The sequence below is a fragment of the Vairimorpha ceranae genome (genome assembly GCF_000988165.1).
Source record: "Vairimorpha ceranae strain PA08 1199 chromosome Unknown NODE_17, whole genome shotgun sequence".
Lineage (NCBI taxonomy): Eukaryota > Fungi > Microsporidia > Nosematidae > Vairimorpha > Vairimorpha ceranae.
In genome coordinates, this window is record NW_020169312.1 from 36,191 (window position 1) to 57,378 (window position 21,188).

At 26.2% G+C, this 21,188-nt stretch overlaps 9 protein-coding genes across 9 annotated transcripts; 3 read left to right on the top strand and 6 right to left on the bottom strand.

The window, feature by feature from the left end:
- Nucleotides 1-338: 338 nt before the first annotated feature.
- On the bottom strand, nt 339-1,499 carry AAJ76_1700037689 (peptide chain release factor subunit 1; the record flags this gene model as incomplete). Its single annotated transcript, XM_024474229.1, has 1 exon — nt 339-1,499. The coding sequence occupies one exon, from the start codon at nt 1,497-1,499 to the stop codon at nt 339-341; it is 1,161 nt and encodes a 386-aa protein (XP_024331329.1).
- Nucleotides 1,500-2,254: 755 nt separating this feature from the next.
- AAJ76_1700040112 (isopeptidase t) lies at nt 2,255-3,922 on the bottom strand (the record flags this gene model as incomplete). The annotated part of the gene is made up of 1 exon (XM_024474230.1): nt 2,255-3,922. The coding sequence occupies one exon, from the start codon at nt 3,920-3,922 to the stop codon at nt 2,255-2,257; it is 1,668 nt and encodes a 555-aa protein (XP_024331330.1).
- Nucleotides 3,923-5,041: 1,119 nt separating this feature from the next.
- AAJ76_1700041232 (dna mismatch repair protein) lies at nt 5,042-7,153 on the top strand (the record flags this gene model as incomplete). Its single annotated transcript, XM_024474231.1, has 1 exon — nt 5,042-7,153. The coding sequence occupies one exon, from the start codon at nt 5,042-5,044 to the stop codon at nt 7,151-7,153; it is 2,112 nt and encodes a 703-aa protein (XP_024331331.1).
- Nucleotides 7,154-7,183: 30 nt separating this feature from the next.
- On the bottom strand, nt 7,184-9,559 carry AAJ76_1700045749 (rho rac cdc42-like gtpases guanine nucleotide exchange factor; the record flags this gene model as incomplete). The annotated part of the gene is made up of 1 exon (XM_024474232.1): nt 7,184-9,559. The coding sequence occupies one exon, from the start codon at nt 9,557-9,559 to the stop codon at nt 7,184-7,186; it is 2,376 nt and encodes a 791-aa protein (XP_024331332.1).
- Nucleotides 9,560-12,811: 3,252 nt separating this feature from the next.
- On the bottom strand, nt 12,812-13,165 carry AAJ76_1700049355 (hypothetical protein; the record flags this gene model as incomplete). Its single annotated transcript, XM_024474233.1, has 1 exon — nt 12,812-13,165. One exon carries the CDS (start codon nt 13,163-13,165, stop codon nt 12,812-12,814), a length of 354 nt encoding a protein of 117 aa, XP_024331333.1.
- Nucleotides 13,166-14,995: 1,830 nt separating this feature from the next.
- On the bottom strand, nt 14,996-15,142 carry AAJ76_1700051332 (hypothetical protein; the record flags this gene model as incomplete). Its single annotated transcript, XM_024474234.1, has 1 exon — nt 14,996-15,142. One exon carries the CDS (start codon nt 15,140-15,142, stop codon nt 14,996-14,998), a length of 147 nt encoding a protein of 48 aa, XP_024331334.1.
- A 766-nt stretch (nt 15,143-15,908) lies between these two features.
- AAJ76_1700052293 (hypothetical protein) lies at nt 15,909-16,103 on the bottom strand (the record flags this gene model as incomplete). Its single annotated transcript, XM_024474235.1, has 1 exon — nt 15,909-16,103. One exon carries the CDS (start codon nt 16,101-16,103, stop codon nt 15,909-15,911), a length of 195 nt encoding a protein of 64 aa, XP_024331335.1.
- Nucleotides 16,104-17,206: 1,103 nt separating this feature from the next.
- Nucleotides 17,207-17,539, top strand: AAJ76_1700053397 (hypothetical protein; the record flags this gene model as incomplete). The annotated part of the gene is made up of 1 exon (XM_024474236.1): nt 17,207-17,539. The coding sequence occupies one exon, from the start codon at nt 17,207-17,209 to the stop codon at nt 17,537-17,539; it is 333 nt and encodes a 110-aa protein (XP_024331336.1).
- A 901-nt stretch (nt 17,540-18,440) lies between these two features.
- Nucleotides 18,441-18,677, top strand: AAJ76_1700054631 (hypothetical protein; the record flags this gene model as incomplete). Its single annotated transcript, XM_024474237.1, has 1 exon — nt 18,441-18,677. The coding sequence occupies one exon, from the start codon at nt 18,441-18,443 to the stop codon at nt 18,675-18,677; it is 237 nt and encodes a 78-aa protein (XP_024331337.1).
- Nucleotides 18,678-21,188: the final 2,511 nt, after the last annotated feature.

Below are 21,188 nucleotides of genomic sequence, written 5' to 3' on the forward strand. Positions count from 1 at the left end.
TGTGTTTTTGATTAAAAAGTTAAAGTTTATTTTTTTCAATTATGATTGATTTAACTCTTTTATGTACTATTTAATTCAATTAATTGTACTATTCTTTGTAATTTCAAGTATTTTTATTTGTCAAATATAATTAATTTTTAAGTGTCAAAAATTTGAATAATGTAGATTGTTTATACTTAAGTTACATAAGAGAAAAATAAAAATGATCGATAAACTTCTTACAGATATTATGTTATGTTATTTAATGAGAAATTTTATTGTTGCTATATTAAAAATATTTAAATTAAAAAAGTAAAAAATATGACAAAAATAATAAAGTTTAAAGATGTAAAAATATATTAAAAGAATGAATCATCATCATCAGATATATATCCTTCATCATCACCAAAATTAATCTCAACTTTGTATCTCAAAATTCCTCCAATTCCACCAAAGCCTTCAACAAATTGTGTACCCTCAGAACTTTTATTACTTACAAAGACCAGTGAACAACCGTAATTTTTATAATTTTCGGCAATCCAATCGACAAAAGATTCTTCTTCTTTTACATCCGGTAAATTTTCCCAAATAATCAAAGTATCCACTGCTCCTAGTTCGAGGCAATGTAATGTTTCTTTCATTGTAAAACAGTATTTTCCAGTATCTAAATTAATTTCTGTAAAAAAATCCTGCAATATTTTTTTCTCTTTAGAAAGTTTAACATCCTTCAAAACATCTTCACACAATTCAATGGCCTGGTTTAATCCACTTTCTGCACCATAATTTGTATCTACAGTTTTAATAACTTTTATACGTGTATCTAAAATGCGCGATAATTCGTTTTTTAAATCTGACTGACCAGCTAAAATTATTCCTTCCACGTTTAAAATATTATTTGTAAGATATAAATTAGAAATAATTTCCGATACTTTTTTAATATACGCCAGTCTTTTCTCTACGCGGAGCCTGGCAAATCTAACAGAGGATTGTCCACCACGCCCGTGCTTTTTAGGTAAATCAACATGTATTTGCTGTAGAATAGTTTTTACATTCCCTTGTAGACTAGCAAAAAGCGTAGTTTGTCCATCTATAACAACAACCCCATATTTAAACTCGTCTTCAAACAGTGCTAATAAATCGTCGACATGAAATTTAGAATCACACATATATAACGAAGTATTAACAGGTTTTATGGGTTCAATGCCCACACTTATCTTTTTTTCTTTGTTTTGATCGTTTAAAACAGTCCCTACAAAAATACCAAGACCGTTAGGAGGTGTCTCTTTATAAGTTTTTAGTTTATTCTGTGCACTTGTGATAGCACCCAGCACACTTAATCTATTAACTCTGGATTTAATATTTGAAGCTGTGCCGTATTCATCTGTTAACATTTTAGTGATTCTATGAATTTGGTCTTTTGGTGGTATAATAAGAGAAATCATAGATGTTCCATTTCCTCTACTATCTTTAAGAGTTCTAAGAAGTTTTTTCATTCTAAATAATTCGACTTCATCTAACATCAAGGGGTATAAAAACTTTTAATGTAAAAAATTTAAGCCGTCGTTAAATAAACCTTTTTACGTTGAATAGGTTTTAGTTAGATTTTAATTTAAGATTCATAAATTTTACACATTTAAAAAAGTCTTAAATTTAAAATTACAATTCTTGTATAAAGAATCGGAGCATTGCCATAAATAGCTTTTTTTAACGGTGTAAAACAATAAAAAAATTTATATCAATTTTCTACTTGATTTTTACATCATTCTCTTTAGATAGTATTGTTATACATAAAATTTAATAAAACGAAAAGATACTAATTGTAGAAATAGGTATCACCTCTATAGATAACCTGCACTAAGTGGAAACGAAAAAGTTGAGGAAATACGACCTTCTGGCCAATGAGTTGGTTTAATACATGGATGTAAGACGAAAATAATCCCCTATGTGCTAATATGGGACGGTAAAGTTACCAAATATCATACAGAGTACCGAAAGAGGCTAGATGTTACAAGCCGAATTGAGGTTTACATTTAACCTGTGACACTTAAGAAGACTCTTGAGAGTATCTCGTTGGAGTACCGAAAAAGAGGTAACTATTATGTACCAGAGAATGGGGGAGAGCTGAATCTATCACCAAATTTGTCCAGTGGTGTCACTGAAGCAATAAGTCAAATATAAAAGAAAAAACTAACCTATAAATAAGTAATTTATTATTGTAAACATAGAATTTAAAAAGCAAAAATTTATTGTAAACAAAAATTTAAAAAACAGCAATTTATTGTAAACATAAAATATAAGACTGCTCTAAATATTCCACTCCTTCTTCGGTAATTTTTTTGTCATTTACAAGGTAAAACGTGTTAGAATTTAACGCAAACCACATGTAATGTCCAGCATTCATATTCGTTCCTGTGTGTATAATAGAACCCTGTATTTTATAAACGGGATTGGTGCGGTGATTTTCTTTATATTTTATAATATTATCTTCGTTATTTTTAAAATTTATTTCTGAGCTAAGTGCTAAATATATCTCCTCTTTTTTAAAGTCTTTAGAAACCAATTCTTGAATAAAAAAATTCGATAATAACGGTTTTTTTAAAAAATCTAATAAATTTACTTCATCAACTCCAAGACTATCTACAATTTTTATTAACCTTTGATTCTCTATTTTACACCTACCTACTGTAGTAATAAGATATTTAGGAAGAGAAATTATACGATTAGAGATCAATTTCTCGTTTCCACATGTACATTCTGTCAAATGATCTTTAAAATGCTCCTTTATACTGTTTTGCAATGTATTTTTAAAAGGAATATTTACTACAAGATGTTCTTCTTGCGCCACTTTTTTATCTTTGCAGAAATTGCAACAAACCACATTTTCAATATTAATTAAAAAAAATTGAGAAATATTAGGAAAAATACCAAGAAATTCTCCTTCTCGAATAAGATCAAGATATAATATAAGAAATTCGTTAGCATCATGTTGAAGATTTTTTTCAAAAATTGTAAATTTACTCCATATTAATTTTATAAAGTCTACTATTGAAATATTGTCACCCTCTAAAGTTTTTTTCTGTTCCATCATTTTATTAAAAATTTTACACGATTGGCAGTAAATACAATTTAAAGGATTTTGTTCTTCACAGATTTTAAAATGTCGATTAAAATCGACATTTTCTTTAGAAACTATAAAACCTAACAATTGGAGTACTGAAGAAATGAAACATGTATTACCAGCATTTTTAATACCAATAAAAGGAGATTTTATATTTGATACAGACTCTTTTGCTGTATATTGACTGTCAATCCACGATTTTCCTGGCGCAGCAAATTCGACACAATTTATTTTTGATTCGCAAAATGGATTAATAACAAATTCGTTACAATTGTAGCAAAACGTATCGCACGAATATTCAGGAGTTATAGAAGAAATCAGAACAAAAATTGGATGCCCCAAGATTTTATAGTGTTGGTTTGCATGTCCATTTCCTTCAATACCATATTGTATTCTACCACAACCTATAAATCCACATGTAAAACAAATGTATAAATGTTTCGATACCTCGCAATCTGTACATTTTAAAGTGTCTAATTTACCGATAGATATTTTTTCTTTAAATTCAATATTAGCCAAATCAGGACATTCAACTTCGTTGTCTTTAAATATCACTTTTTCATCATAATTATTACACTTTAATATTAAACCTAGTCGTTCTAAAGCTTTTTGCATGTCTTCAGAAGACAAATCACAGTTTTTTATTTTTAATTTTTTGTTTTTTTCGACTCGGTACAAAAGTTCACATGAAGTTTTACGTACATGAAAATTAAAATGCCTATCACAAAATGATAGATAGCATTTACAAACATTAATTCCACAATCAATGCTTGAATAACAACAGCAGCAATTTTCCCTAAATTTGTAAAGTTTTAAAGTTTCCATCTAAGGATAAGAAAATTAACAATATTTTTTTACAAAATTATGTAAATTTTAATATTGAAATTTATACCTTAAACCTAAAAGATTAGCTAGATAATTTATTTTTAATAGAATTATTTGTAAATTAATCAAGTCTATAAAAAATGTTAAGACTGTATAAATATTAAAAAATATGTACAAATATTTTATCACCAGATTAACAATTTTTAATATTTTCTCTTGAAAGATATTTAGATTAATTAATTGTTTACATACTTTCGTATTCTCTATTAAAACCTTTAAACAGTGTATATATAACATTTTATTAATTGTATACAGCTATACCTTTAATCCAATTAACTCTAGTGATTAAATACACATTTTATAAACATAAACATAAGAATCAAAAAATTAAATTTTTTTATTGTGGAGATTTTCTTATAAATTTAAGTTTTAGTATAGAAATATTTATTTTGTAATGAGCAATGTACACTACAAATATATTATATACACTGATGTATTTTAGAATTTTAATTTTACTTTATTTTTATATTTTAAAAGATTTAGTAACTTTAAATGCTTTTCTTAAAATATAGCACTGTTAAAGAAAATGAATATGACACATACAATGTTTACATTTTATAAAAAATAACCTTTTTGCCATTCTTTTAATTCTCTTTTCTACAAAAAATCCCACAAGCAAGGCTTTTATGGCATGCTGGTGTGTAACATAAGTTATTGGATATTGAAATTTTACATGCTGTGTGGCCTTTCTTTGGTGTCCCAATAAATTTATTTTATTTTTTTATTCTACGAAAAAGAGAATTTAAAACTATCTTTAATCTTTAAAAAGATAATTTTATCAATCAACTTATATTTTACTGCTTTAATAAGTCAAATATTTTAAATCTGTCATTAATTTTATTTGGTACTATAATATTCTATGCATAAATAATTACATTATTTTTTATTTTCTTTCAAAATTTAGTAGAAGAAATATATTAATTTATAAATTATATTTTACCATATTGTAAATAATTTATATTTTTATAAAATATTAATTGATAATTTTGTTTACTTATTTAAAGATTTTAAATAAAATGTGCATAAAATAGATTTTTAAATTTAAAAAAATTCTGGCCCATGAAAAATATTGGAAATTTGGAAGTTTTTAAATATGAAAAAAAAGAAGGTTTATTTTTTGTAAATCCGCCGTACACAAAATTTTTAAAAAATGATATGCATAAAGAAATGAAAATACAAGAAGAGGATCTAGAAATTCTTATTAAAGATCTTTTACTTGTAAAAAATTGTAAAGTAGAAGAATATGAAAATGGAAGATGTACTAAAGAAGGATTTCCTGGTAATTGGAAAGATTTTACAGATTTGTGTTTAGATCATAGACTTCCACCATCTTTATGTAGCTTAAAAATAAGTGGTAATAAGGTTGATTTGTGTTTTATAAAAACAACAGAATCTTTTTTAAATACTTGTATATTTGAGGATGATGATGTATATAGCAATTTATATACAATATTATCAGAAATTAATGCTTATGAGATAATTTATGATGATAAAAATCTTGTATTTATAGAAAATATGGGTATTATTACTCATCTTTACGATAAAGCAGAGGATTCAGTTAAATTAATGAAGAAATTTCTAAAAATAGATTTAATAACCATTAAGCCTTATTTTAGACCTAATGTTTGTATTATTGATGATAATACTTTAGAAGCTTTAAATATACACTCATCTGAAAAATGTGTATTAAGTTTATTTAATTGTTATACAATTCAAGGAAAAAGACTTTTGTTACAATTTTTTAAACAACCATTAAAAAATATTGATGAGATTGAAGCACGTTTAGATATTATTGAAGTTCTAAGAGATATAGATTTTGATATTTTAAAAGATTTTCCTGATTTATTGAAAATAACTAAAAAAATAACTAAAATTTCTTTACTAGAAATACTTAAATTGCATCAAGTTACACAGAAGATTCCTATTCTTCTATCTAAAATGCAAAATCCATTATTAATTAATGATTTTTATACTCCGCTAAATAACATAAATATACGAAATATTTTAAATGACATAGAAGAAGTTATAGATGTTAAGAATTCACAAAGGAATATTATAAAATTTAATAAAAAAATCTGTAAAATTACGGAATTATATTCTTCGTTAGATGAAATTAATAAAAAGTGTCAAAATGAATACTTAAGATTAACAAAATTATCCGATAAAATTAAATATACGGAAGGAGAAGATTTTTTTAAAATAACAAGAATTGAATATAAAAAATCAGAATTGATACTAAAAAATAATAATGTTCTTGTTACGAGTGTATTAAAAACGGGAGTAAATTTTACGACTAAAAGAATGTCAGAGTTAAGTTTAGAAAGAAATAATATAAAAGAATGTATTAATAAAGAAACAAGTAAAATAGTAAATGATTTACGAAATAAAATACAAAAATATATAAATGAATTTGAAATATTTAATTATATTGTTGCACTAATAGATGTATTTAGTGCAATAGGAAGAAAAAGTAGGGATATTGGATATACTAGACCTAAATTTATAAATTACAGTAAGGAGATTAATGAAGATAAAAATTATTTTGATAATTCTTCTCAACTGGAAATTATTGACGGTTTTCATCCAATTTTAGAAGATAAAAATTTTATTACAAATTGTATAAAATTTGATAAAACAAGACTATGCATAATCACTGGACCTAATATGGGAGGTAAAAGTACATTTCTAAAAATGATAGGTGTAATATCTGTTTTGGCACAAGTCGGTTGTTATGTACCTGCTAAATATACAATACTACCTATATTTGATGGTATTTATATTCGAATAGGTGCGAATGATTGTACTTACAAAGGATCATCAACTTTTATGGTTGAAATGAAAGATATTGCTCGGATATGTAGAATGTGCACTAATAATTCATTAGTGCTTATTGATGAGTTGGGAAGAGGTACATCTGAAATTGATGGATTAAGCATAGCCAAAGCTGTAAGAGATTTTTTATTTGAAAAGAAATGTATTACTTTATTCGCCACACATTTTCCTGAACTGTGTGATGCAAAAACTTTAAATAAAAAAGCACAAGCTATTCAATTAGCACTTACATATAAAATAGTAGATGGAATATGTGATACATCATGGGGACTTAATGTTGCAAAACTGGTTAATTTCCCTGACTCAGTTATAAAAGAAATAGAAAACCAACAAAATTAATATAAAACCATATAGTGTTTATTTTGTAAATTATATTTCTAATTTATAAAATTCTTTCTCGTTATGTAAAACAACTTCATGTGTTCCAAGTACGAACTTTAGTCCATTTACTTGTTCACTAAAAATAACACACCCTGTTGTTATGTCATATACATCAACCCAACTTTTAGAAATGACAATAAGCTTTTTATAATAAATTTTAAAATCTACCGGCATACTTTTCCATAAAAATATTATATTCGTGTTTTTTACTCTTCCTAGTTTGTCTACATAGAATCCTATTGAATCGAAACACACAATAAACGTATCATAATCTACTGTAAAAACTGATCTGGCTTTTGAACTGGGTATCATTGATAGCAACATAGGAACACATGGATTGTATAACTCTAAAAAATCTTCCGTTTTTAATGTCTCCATATCAACTATCTCAAAATCTTTACAAGCTATAACTATTTTAGTTGGACAAAATATTATATTATACACTCTAAATCCTACATATAATTTTCGAGATAAATCTAATTTAACTTTTTTATCTTCTTTTGCAACTTGAAATAAATAAATTAAACTGGATTTACTACTACCGTAATTTCTTGTTGCTATAAATGATCCTCTAGTGTTTGTTCCATAAAAAAAATCTCCAATATTTTTTTTAATAGAAAAAGGTTTGATGCTATTCATTGTATTATTAAAATTACAGATACACAATGTTGAGCCAGATTGAAACATAAGAATTTCATATTGCGAATCATATAATACTTTTTTTGTAATCCCTTGATAAATCATTTTTTTATCATTTCCTAATATTTTAAAAATACCATTTTTAGTGGAAGCTATTAGCATGTCTTCTTGATTTTTTATATATTCAAAATCATCAGTGTGATCTTCTAAATTTTCATTTAAAACATGCGAAAATGTCTCTTGTCCATAACAGAGCTTTTTTATCCAAGAAGTTTGTTCAATAGCACCTTCATCTGAATCATCACTGCCTTCTTCTAGAATTTTGTTCTGTGACCTAAAAGTAGTAAAACTTTTGAATAAAGGCTCACTGCTTAAGAAATGTTTCTCTATTTTTTTTGTATATTCTTTCACTGCGCATCGAAATTCTTTTAATTTAAATAATTTTTCATTTGTAATAACATCTACGTCTGTTTCATTTTCATTTTGTTCACTAGTAGATTCTAAATCACTCATCGATTCGCTCATTTCAGCAAAAATAAATTTACTGGTTTGACACGCCGACAAAATATTCTGAAGGTTAATATTAATTTTTGTAAGCTTTAAATTTGTACAATAATTTTTTTTGATTGATAACAAAGCATCTGATAATATACTAATATAAATTTTTCGAACATCAAAATCTTCAAATAAAATTGTTATTAAATTGTTTTCAGATGTTTCTAATAAAAAAAGAGGAAAGTATTTATCTTCATCTCCTTCTAATTTATTAAATCCTACATTTATATCAAAAAATAATAATCTTTCTAAAAAGAGAGGATCTAATAATATTTTTTGAGTACTAAATTGTCCTTTCGAGCTTTCACAAAATAGAATACAATGATCAAAAAAATAAATTTTAGAGATTATTGGTGATGCCCAGATCTCAGATTTAATTAAAAACTCCCCTTCTTTAAGTAAAGCTCTTTTTTTTTGAAATAATCCTAAAGCTAACGGATTTTGAAGTCCATCAACATACTGTAATGATTGACTTAATCTGTAAATTTTAAATTGTCCGCTATAAAATTTAAATAAATTATCTACTTTCAATGTTACTTGCTTCAATTTGTCTATTAATAACTCATATTGAGCTTTAAACTCGTCATTTCCTTCATTTTTAAATATTGCTTTTAAAAGTAAAGGAAGTCTTGAAAGTTTAGTACTAGGCCTGTACAAAAAATTTCTGACGCCTAAATATTCAATTTTATTTTGTGCAAGGAAGTTATGTAATCCTTGTTTAAATTCTGGACTGTAATGACACACTCTTTCTAATTCATATTCCGCCTTAGGAAGTCGTGAAAAATATCTCTCATAAAAATTAATAAACTCCATGTACTTGTAGAATATAGTAGCATATTCCAATTTTAAAATACTAGGATCATCATATTTAGATTTGTCAATACAGAAAGCATTTTCGTCTTGTACATAAAAATATGGATCCATTTCTTTACGAACTTCTAAATTTCTTTTTTTCATTTCATTAAAAATCTCTTCATGCTTAAGTCTAATTTCATGCATGTTTATAAAAACAGTGTCACAAATTTCATATTTCACTTTTGGGCTGAGAAATGAGAAATTAAGTATACACTTTCTAAACTCAGATTCCCAAAGAATCATGTCGTCAATGTATAACTTTTCTGAGATAAACATTTCATGTAAAGCTTCTATCCTTTTTCTTAAATTTGCCATGTTTTTATTTTTTTGTTTAAATGTTTTTATGCTAAAAAAAATAAAAGTTTCAAAATAAATTAAAATTTAATTGTTACAGGCATATTTTTTAAAACCTTTATTTTGATTATAAACTCTTTTTATAATCTTGCTGTTTTATTATCTTCTTATAATGCAATTTTAAGGTCAAGTTGCAATGTACTGTGTGTATAGTTCTGTTTTAAAGATAAAATTCTTAATGTTTTTATTTTTGTTTCTAATAATTTATTATTAGTATTTCTTTAGACTGATCCTTTTTGGGTACCTCTTTTCTTTGTAATAATTTTTAATAAATTAAAAAAAATTATTTTACAGATTTTTATATAAATAGATATAAAATAAGTTATGATACACTTTTATAACCATTGAATTTAATTTTAAAAGGTAAATTTCATAAAACATTTTTATTTTTGAAATTTAAGTTTTTTTATGTCAGAGGATAATCTTAGATATGTCTTAATACTCCATCTGCTTACTAGAAATTGCATAATTTGACAAATCTTTAAAGTAAATATATTAAATAATAAATTTATTTAAGTAAAGTAATTGCTGGTTTCTTTTGCAAACTTATACAAAGTTTAAGTAAAAAGGGCATTTTAACAAAATTTAATTGTTAAAAAATAAATTGAAATGCGATCAAAAGAAAAACTTAAAACTTTTTTTTGTAAAAAATTTATTGAAAATTTTTGGGCCTATAAAAAAACTAGTTTACAAAGTCAACGTTAAAAATTGTTGTTCCCTGGGGATATCTTCCCTGTTCTTAGATACTATAAATAGTACTGCTTATATAATTACCTTTATTATAATTAGTTTTATTCGATGTTTTATCGTGGTTCTTAAATCTTTCTATACCATATTCTCTCGTTTCTTTAACAATTCTGGGTACTTTTTTTTTTAAATTTTTTTTTGTATCATAAAAAATTTTAGAAAATTTCTATCAAGGTGTTGATAATAGAATTCATAAATTGCGTAAATCGTTAGAATACCACAAAAATACAAATGAATAAAGACAAAAACATAAAAGTCGATTGTTATTGCGTGTCAATCGTCAATTTTTAATATATAATGTTAAGTTATGAATCTCTAATATATAAATGTATAACAAATAATAATAAACGAAATGCTGCTTCTAGAATATACAACATACTTCCTCTTGGCCATTTCTGATCATATTTTATAGTACTATTTTAATTTCCTAATATTAAAAAAGATTTATCTGTAATATCATTCAAAGAAACAAAAACAACTGTTTTTATTAATTATTTTTTTCGCTTTAAAAAACATAGCCATGATAAGTGTGTTTTGAGATGCAATTACAGAGGACAAAAATATTATCTTAAAACATCATTACGTTAAACTTTGAAGGATTTACTGATCATTATTAAGACGGTGAAAAAGGTTCAACTGCTATTCTTAATGCTAGAGTAAAAAGTCGACACTGAGTACATCAGAACAAGCATGAGAAGTTATATCGAACACGGTTGCATCATCTTGGCAAATAAAGTCATTTAATTTAAAAAGTATGAATGCTTATGTTAATATTCTTAGATGAAAAAATAATTAAACTGTTAATATAAATTAAAATATCTTAATTGAATTAACAGTTATAAAAAAACATCAAATTTGGTTTTTTTGTTCTGACATTAAAGATGATAGCTAAACGGTAGCTTTTACAACAATTAAAAGTTTAGAACATTTTTAAAATTGCAAAACATAATTTCGATCAACTTTTACTTTGCAATGTAATGTGCTACATTGCAACTTATCATTAATAAATTGTTTCGAGATGAAAAAATCAGAAGCATGCTATAAATTTTTTTTAAATGATTAAAAATTAAATCTGCTAACACAACACGGTTTTTGAAAATGTCACTTTTGATTCTGAAGTTGGAATTTTTATTTAGGACAAATTGTTTGGAGAAGAGTGCAACATTTACGATTTTCAAAAAAAAATTTGCAAATGAAGAAATAAAATTTAGATATGAAACTGCTATTTGCTTTGGGTTTTGTACTTAAAATAAAGTATCGGTTGTTTTTGCGGGTCTAAATAAGTATTTAAAGACTGAAAAATCAGTAAATGTTTAATATTTTTTTAGTAGTTTTAAAACAAAAATTTAAAATTTATTAGTAATGAAAGCATAAAATTTTGTAGTATCTTTAGTATTTTTTTAAACAGCACTAAATAATTCTTCCTCCATTTAAATAATTTGGTTAGAATTAAACAGTCTTTTTTCTATCTTATCGTCAAAGAATTAATTATTAACCCATATTATGAAAAATAAACTTTTTGAATCTCTACATATCATAAGAGTATTATTATTAAAATGATAAAATAAAGATATCTAAATAAACTATAATATGTATTGCGTTATTAAATTTTAAAAAATGTTAATTTAAACTCGGGAATTATATTGAAGTTTTTTAAAAAATAATCTTTTTTCTAACTGGGGGTTAAACTAACACAGAGAATTTATTTTAATGCAATAAAATGCTCGTGTATTGTTGATAAAAATAGTTTCTGCAAAATATCAAATAACTTTTTTTTGTCTATAAGAATCATTGTCAAACCACAATCATCATACATAATGTGGTATATATAACATAAGATAACTAACTCAGTGAATAAAAAATATTTTTTGATTATAACATACGCTTCTACCTCCAACAATTGTTAATTTATTTATAATTTTGATTTTACATTTTAAAATAAAATAAGCATATTTTAACGTTTAAATATTGCGGTTTTCAATGTAATTTTTTTAAGGCTGTGTCAAAGTCTTTACTCATTTATATCTCAAACTGTGGTACTAAAATTCAACTACAAATGGCAATACCCAGCAAAATGTTTTGAAATTAATAATGCAATATTTACGTATTACATATGATATTCTTAATATTTTATTTAACTAAAAGATATTTACATAACCTTTTAGAATCGTGAATTCAATATTTATAATTTTAATCACAATCAAATCTACCTATCAATAACGGTATAATTAAAAGTTTTAATAAAATATTTAAAAGTGGTATTTTATTAACAACTTGTAACGTTTAAAATAAAATATTTTTATTAGTTAACCCCATGCAGTTCAACCAATTCGAAACACTTAATTAGTATAACAGTTAAGAATGAATAATCAGAATTATTTGGCGCTGTACCAAAGGTTTTCTCTAATACAACAAGTTCTTGCATAGTAAATTCATCTTTATGTTTATCTTTGTAATAGCCAAAACCTAAAAGTGAAGATAATTTCTAAGTAGTAAAGCTTGAAGTGTAGTTAGATTATAAAGCTCAAAACATTCATCATTTTCATTAGGTTTAGTAAAAATACTATTATTATTATTTTCTTTAGGTTCAGTAAAAATACTATTATCATCAACTTCATCGCTTTTATCACTTTCTTCGGCTTTATCACTTTCATCATATACACCATATGCATGACTACTAGCACATTTATACCATTCTTCACGCTCATTCCACTCAGTCAATTTGTCTTCATTTCTAAAATCAAATAGTTTAGTTTTTTCAAAATAAAGATTGGGACTAGGGCGGTCTCCAAATAAATTGGTTTTAAGTCTCTTTAACATTTTAAGCAATTTTGAATTCTACTTTTCCAATATTTTTACCGTTTTGCGTCATATATCCTCGAAAGAAGATAATATCTTTTGGTTTCTTGAACCAATTCAGTTTTTCCTACATTAGTTATAAAATTTAGAAATTTTAGCATTACAGGAAAAAAATTGCTTCTTAACTTTTTCGTTTTAACAAATTGGCGCTATAAACCTTTAATTTTCTTTTTGTAATTTACGTTTGAAAGATTACCAATGCTGTTTTTACTTGGCTTTTTAATTTCTTGAGTCTCAGTTGCTAATTCAAAACCTAAAAATAGTACTAAGATATTTGTATTACAAAATACTTTTTTGAGTTTCATCAAAAGGATGTCTAATTTTTTTATTTATAATAAAAAATAAATAACAATTTCCTAAAAAAAAATTTTTAATAAATTTTTATAAAAAACAAATTTAGATAAATAATAAACTTTTTGCGTATATCTCATTAAATTCATATCCGATTTCTAAAAGCTTACACAAATTGAAAACTATCTAATTAGTCATCTTTACAAACTTTTATAATGTTTTAAAGATTAATTTTACAGATATTTCACTTAAAATAAACTATTTTTTCAGTAATAATTATTTATAAATTTTAATCTTTTTTTAAAAATGCGCCATCAGAAAAAAAAATAAAAAATATAATCAAAGAATTAAAAAAATATATTTAGAATAAACAAAATTGTTAAATGTAATGAAAATTTGCTGTTATATACATATACAAAAATTATATGCCCCTTTATCTATGAAAGCTTAGATATTATATTTTCGAAAAAGCATGTTTTGCTAAAAGCAAATTTTAAGTTTAAGTATTTTAAAATTAGTAAATTTTAGAAAATTTCTGTTCTATAAATTAATCGCATATAAAAAAATTATCGCGAAATCGTCTTACTGATCTTGAAACGGCAGGACAAATGTCAAATATCAATGTGTTGCTTGGCTTAAGACATTTGACATGTTTAAATATATATTTACACTTTTAAATAACCCATGTTTTCTGATAAGCACTTTTTAGATAACAAAAATTGATATAATTTATAAATTAAACTAGGATTAAAGATTAAAATGCTATATTAGGCATTTTTTGATACTATCAAAATTTTCTTATTTTAGTACTTTTTTATAATTTTTGTAATAAGAAAAAGATATTAAAACAAACTTTTTTTTGTCTTGTGAGCTCAATAATAAATTAAAGTAATATGTTTGATAAACATCTCAAATTATGATTTTTTTCATTTTTATTTAAAAGAAACCTAAGTAAATAAATATTAACTAATTTAAAGTTCTACATCTAACAGAAATAGACTTTTTAATCGCATTACAATTTCCTTCGATTGTATTTGTATGAATTCCTGTTTGTTTAACTACAAAGCCTTTAGAATGATTTACTGCTTGATGTAAACTGAAATACTTAAAGAGATCAATACAGCCTTTTCTACGATCTGAGTAAATTACAAACCTGCTATCGATAAATTTTGTACAAAAATTTGTAACTGTTTCTTTATTTATTTGTTTTACGGGTTGTAATACAATACGTTTATCAGTTCTACTAACCGCGTCAACGTCCCATACATCACCTACTGAATTTCTTCTATTAATTTTTATCTGCCGAACTTGCTTTCATCCACTTCCACGATGCATTTATCACCAGCTAGTTTTTGTAATTCGAAGTTTAGATATTTGTTAAAAGTACCAAGTTTTCTTATCTTAATTAAATTTCAACTTTTAGTTGGATTTTAGATACTATTGATAGTCGTTTAATTAAAGTAAGTGACACATTATTAAGCCACAAATTCAAAAGATTTATCATTGATTAAAAATTATGCTTGGATTGTCAAAAATGGAATTCTGATAATAGCTAAATCTTTTTTTACAGGCAAAAAAATTTATAAAAAAGTCTATTAGTCTCCTTAAGTTTGTGGTATTATTTACCACATTAATTAATTTTATCATTTTCCCTCCATTTCTTTGATTTTTATATAATTAAATTTTTATTGTACCTTTAATAAAAAGGGAAATGAAATTCAAGAACGTAAATGGCGCAAGTATCGGCGTGAAACGAGTCTATCGAAAACTCCTTCCGGTTGTAGTAAAAAGTTATATCTATAACAGATTAATAAAGGGGCGGAAAATCGTATTCTCAAAGAGTTCTTTACTTCTGGAAAACTTCCTTTAAAAGATACCAGAGAGTTATTTAATTAAAAAACTATATTTATGCATTTTCTATTTTTATATATCAATTCAACGTACTAGGCCAAATTATCATGTTCTTCTTTTTTTGTTTCATCTGACGCAACATGTTTAAAATAGTTTTCTAATATGTAAATTCTAACTAGTTTATTGATTTTAGTTGAATTACGCCAATTAGTTTTAAGTCGTGGTTTTAGTCATGGTGCAGCTGACACATGACCATCAGTCACTGTTTGTTGAATCAATTCGTGTGTGATTAAACAAACAAGTGAGTATTCAATGTAGATCAGTCTTTTCGCTTTCCTTTTAGCTTAAACTTTAATATACTGCTTTCTTATATTGTTTGTTGATGTAATCTTTTATTAAGTAAAAACTATAAATAGGATTTCTACCAATAAAAAAAAATGATGGACAATGGGTCAAATAAACATAACTTTTCTTCACAATTTTCTAAACTGGATAGTTATGTTAATAAAAGCTTCCTAATGCTTGTTTATTGAATTCTTTCATTGTTTGAAAATTTGGTTATTTAAATAGTTTTTCTCAAACATTGTTTCAATTTATACCAATAGCTGTAATGTGGTATCAATCTGAAACATGAGGGATACCACAACCAGCCCCCTCCTAACGAAGAGGACCAATTCCTGTCATGGTTATTACGTCTTAAAACCTCAACATTGTCTCTATGGACCCATTCTGCTATGTTATGTATTTTTATCCACATGTTATTCTTCCCCACATCAGAAACAGTAAAATGTCCTTCATATAAGTCTTCAATCTTCGTGCTATTAAAATTCTTAATATACAATAAATCTCCTATTCTGGTTAAGTGCTTTAAGGTAGACTTAACGTCTTCTGCATATGTCCTATGTTGTTTAAGTGATTTCTCAAATACTTTCTTTATCTGTCGCTTTGGGTCAAATATTGAATATCCTTGATTAATAACATTGGCTCGCTTCCTAAGCCATGGTGATGGTTTCCATTGATTCTAATCATTATTCTCCTTGCTATGTTGATTATGTTGTCTCCCTTATTCATTCTTAGCATCTCTGCAACCGTTTGATTTAGTCGCTCACTTATCTATCACATTAGAATATGGGTGATAAATTGGTGTTGATGCTTTCTTAATTTTCATTGAGTTTAGATACTTATCAAACTTCTTAGCCGAATATTTGTACACCATTGTCACAAATAATTTTCTTAAGTTCGCCGAATTTGTTGATCAACACATCCAAAGAACCGATAATATTATCTTCTGTTATCCTAGTGGTAAAAATTACCAATTTATATTGACTGTACACGCCAGTTATCGTTATAAAAAATTCTTTCTGAGTTTTTGTTTTAAACTTAAAGTATTTAATATCAAAGAGACCAAAAATGTCACTACATATTACGTAATTAACCCTCTCTGAATATATATTGTTGGATGTTAAACATCCAGTAGTTTCATATACGAATGAAATCACGATGTCTTAAGCTTGTTTATTTGTTTGTTTACATTTTTCATGTAAAACTATAAAAAGAAATCCAAAATAAAGAAGGATGTCATTTATTAATACCTCTTCTAAGTCTTCAAGACCCAAATAGGTTAGCGGTGTACCATCTTCCGAGACAAAGGCAAAGGCCTTTGAGGAACACACTAAAGTTTATGAAAGTGCTTAAGGCAACTATCCTACAGCGTCAAAAGTAGAAGGCTACGAGAAGTTAAGCTCATTTTCAGCACCGATGGTAATTTTTAAGATGAATCTGCAGGAAGAGGAAGTGAAAAGAAAACTGTTTATAATTTAGTGTGAAGATGGCTTTAAAACCCGTTCAGAAAAATCAAAAATGATTTCCGTGACAAAGAAAAGTAGTGTTGACATAAAGGATTGGTTTTATGAAACTGGATCAAGAAATAGTTTACCGGAATCCTGGGATGAATTCAAATTACGAATTATTGATTTGTGTATTGAACAAGTACTTGATTCACTGTATAGATACACAAATGAACCATGGAGTAAGTACGTCGAAAGAATACGTGATAAAGCTATATCTACAAATGCAAGTAATGAACAAGTCTTTAAGACGCTGCGACGCGAGAACTCCCCGGAAATTTTTAGAAACATGTTTTACACCTTTGAGGATTTGGAGAAACCTGCAAAGACTTCGATGGAGTATTAGAAAAAGTCGAGAATAAGACCAAACAATGTAGTAAATAGGCAACCCAACTCAAGTAGGAAAAATAAGAATGTGGAATGCTATAGCTGTAAAAGCCTAGGACATTATGCAACTGACTGCCCCCAAAAAGGCAAAACAGATTCTATAAATTTAGTTGATAAACATTTGAAGTGTACCGGCTTGGCACAGAAGTTGTAAAAATAAACAATATATTTCTTCCTGCGGTGTTTGATGGCGACACATGCGAGTCTATCGTAACAAGCAAATTGTTAAAAAAACCTATAAACACGACGACTAAACATGTAAAGAAAACTTTTAAACTAATTGATGGATCAACAATAGAAATAAATCACATGGTAGAGTTACATATTGAGTATAGAAATCAAAGCTTTAATGAAGAGTTTTATATTGTAGAAAATGAAATCGACAAACAGATACTACTAGGTAATACACTTTCGTGGAAACTTAGAGAAACAAAGAAAATGTTTATCGAATGCTGCATAAATACCAAAGACCATCCACCTATAAGTTGGAGCAGACCAATAAGAACATTGCAAGATAAGAGGGACTTCCAAGATCTAATTTAGGACTTAGAGAAAGGAGGTATTGTAGAGAAGAGTAAATCGTCCTGGTCAAACCCAGTGGTTTTAGTAAGGAAAAATGTGGTAAACTAAGATTTTGCGTGGACTTCAGAAACTTAAATAATTAAGAAATCTGGATGGGTTTGAGACACCTAGAATACAGGAGTTGATAACAACGCTACATAAGAAAAGATACTTTTCATGCGCCGATTTGAAGGATGGATTTGTGGTATTGATTCCACATGAAATGTTTTCTATTTTCTGAATTTTCTTGAAGAAATTTTATTATAAAAATATTTCATGAAAAGAAGGGCATCGCTGTCATGAATAACTTACATAATCATCAACAGCAAGAGAATTATAAGATCAACAGAGGATCTCACAAGAGTACCATTCCCCATGAAGTTAATAAACAATTTAAGTTGCACCAATTTAGTTTGGCTTCAGTAGCGAGCATTGTGGAGAACTTTCTTAGTTCTGGTCGCCTTCTTGCGTTTCTCGCCACAGTAGCTTTATCTCTTCGAGCTATAATCTTCATGTATCCTTTTGCCGGTACATAACTTGTATCAACAATCCCAAAAACCCAGTCTTGATGTTTTGGCGTTCGTTCTCTGTGATATTTTTGCTTGTGAACAAACAAGCTTTCATCAATTTAACAAATAATGCCAGGACCACCAAGGGAAATCATTTTTCTAATAAAGAACTCTACACACGCCAATTGTCTTATAATGTCCCATTCTTGTCAAACCGCCAATATTCTTATGTGAAGGGTTTATACTCAAAAGGTAAATGGCATATACTCCCGTTTGTAAATCAATTTATGTTTTCTCAAAAAACAAAATGTTTTTGATTGAAAGTGTAATTTTAAACTTAAGACGTTGTTTGTTTCCCCATGTCCAAACAAACTGGCCTTTATTATTACTACAGGCTCGCCAATTCACACATCTAAGCAAAAAAAACAATGCATGTCCAATTTTATCAATCCTGTAAATTTGAAAAAATTAATAGTACAATTTATATCTACACCAATAATTGTAAAGTTGTTTCTTAAAGGAAATTCCCCTCATATAATATAAGGGTAAAAATTAAAAAAAATTATGCTGCTTTATTTCTCCCAAGGGAGAAATAACCTTATGATTTATTCTTAAAAATATTTTATTTTTTTCAACCCAATTTCAGAATGAACATAAAGGAAGAATCTAGAAAATATTTTTATAATAAGTTTTTACATCAAAAGTGTTTTAAAATTACTTTAAGTTTAGTTTGTTTCCTCGAGGACACGACAATATGATACACCTTTATGCATGTATTTTTTATTTATAATTACAAATGGCTTTTTTTATTGTAAATTAAAATTTGCTATAGACACCTTGTTATTATTTATAAAACTTGCCAGATAATACTGGAGTAGAATTGTACGTTAAAAAATATTATATTTTAGATTTGGTTTTATGATAATAATTTTTGTTTAATTTATAATTGTGATTTCTTTTTAATTTCATTTTTTTTACTTTAACTTTATTTACATTTTTATTTCAATTGAAGCAGGAATGTTTTGATTTACTTAAACTTAGTGATAGTATCTGAACTCCTTGGTTTTAGAATTACCAAATACCATGCCAAAAGTACAAGACATAACTAAATAGAAACAAGGAAAACGCACAGAAACGCCGTTCCATGCTTAAAGAAATAAATCCAACACCAATGCTACTCGTATTTTTAAAAAATACAAAGAATTTTACAAATTCAAAAAAAGAAGGGATAAAAAATAAATTAAAATTTTCCTTATCTTTTTTAACATAGTAGATAGATTAACTAATGCTATCCCGTTTTAAACGAAATTATAAACACGATGTATGCTCTTTTTCTCAATCTGCATTATGCCCTTGGGCTTGTATTTATTGTTCAAAAGTATAAAATGCCTTCTTTATCAATAATTACATTTTGCAATAGTTCCCTACTTTACGATTTAAATAATTGTTAAAACTACAGGAAAATGCACAAAAATAAATTTACGTTTGTATACTGTTTCTTAATATAAAATACAAAAAAATTTACAAATTCAAAAAAATGGTTAAAGGTTAAATGAAAATTTTTTTTATCTTTTTATAATATAAGTAGAATTGATAGATAGGTGGATGATTGATGATGACGATTAATGATATAGATGTGGTATAATACCACCGTAGTATATTCTTTTACATGATAGTTTCAGTTCTATGTAGTGAAATTTCTTGTTTTTATTTGTAAGAATTAATCGATTTATTAAATTTGTTTAAGAACGAGTTATTCTGGAAATTTTTATATATTACGGACAAAATACAAACTTCTTTTCAGCTTTTTAAATACAGTTGTAAGAAAATCATTGGTTTTTTTTACGTCATTTTATTTAATTGATTAATGTCAAAATAGCTGCCTGCAAAAATATTTTTTATAAATGTTTAAAATTAAAACAACTCTTTGAAACTAAGCTACCGCAAGGTTAAGAAACCCTGTTCCACTAAAAATGAAACTCATGAATTTTTTTAAAAACATACCCTAAAAATTAAATTTGAAATGTAAAAACAAAAAAAATAATAATAATTGTTAGAAATATTATTTATTTCTTTTTCCTTTTTGTCATAAAAATTGGGGTTCAATTAATTATGAAATTAAAATTACGAATAAATTATTTTAAAAAGTCAAACCAAGTTGTTCCTTGGCTTGGCTACAACAATAATATTCATTAATCTTATTGTTTATTCATTAAAAAGGCGTGAAACTGTATAATGGAATGAATATTAGCATAATTTTTTGATAATATGTACCTCATTAAATACGGATTAATTAACTTTTTTGTTCTACATCTACTATAAGGTATAAATGCTTTGACAGAAGACCAAGTTCCTTCTATGGTATTGGTATGTATACCAATGGTTGAATCCTTAAAACATTTACTGTGGTTTACAATCTTGTGATTAAATTCATGCTCATTTAAATTTCAATATAACTTCCAGCGATCACTATAGATTGTAGACTCACGCGCTACACAATTTTTAATTTTAAGCCGAGGTGTTTATTTGGCTCTATCA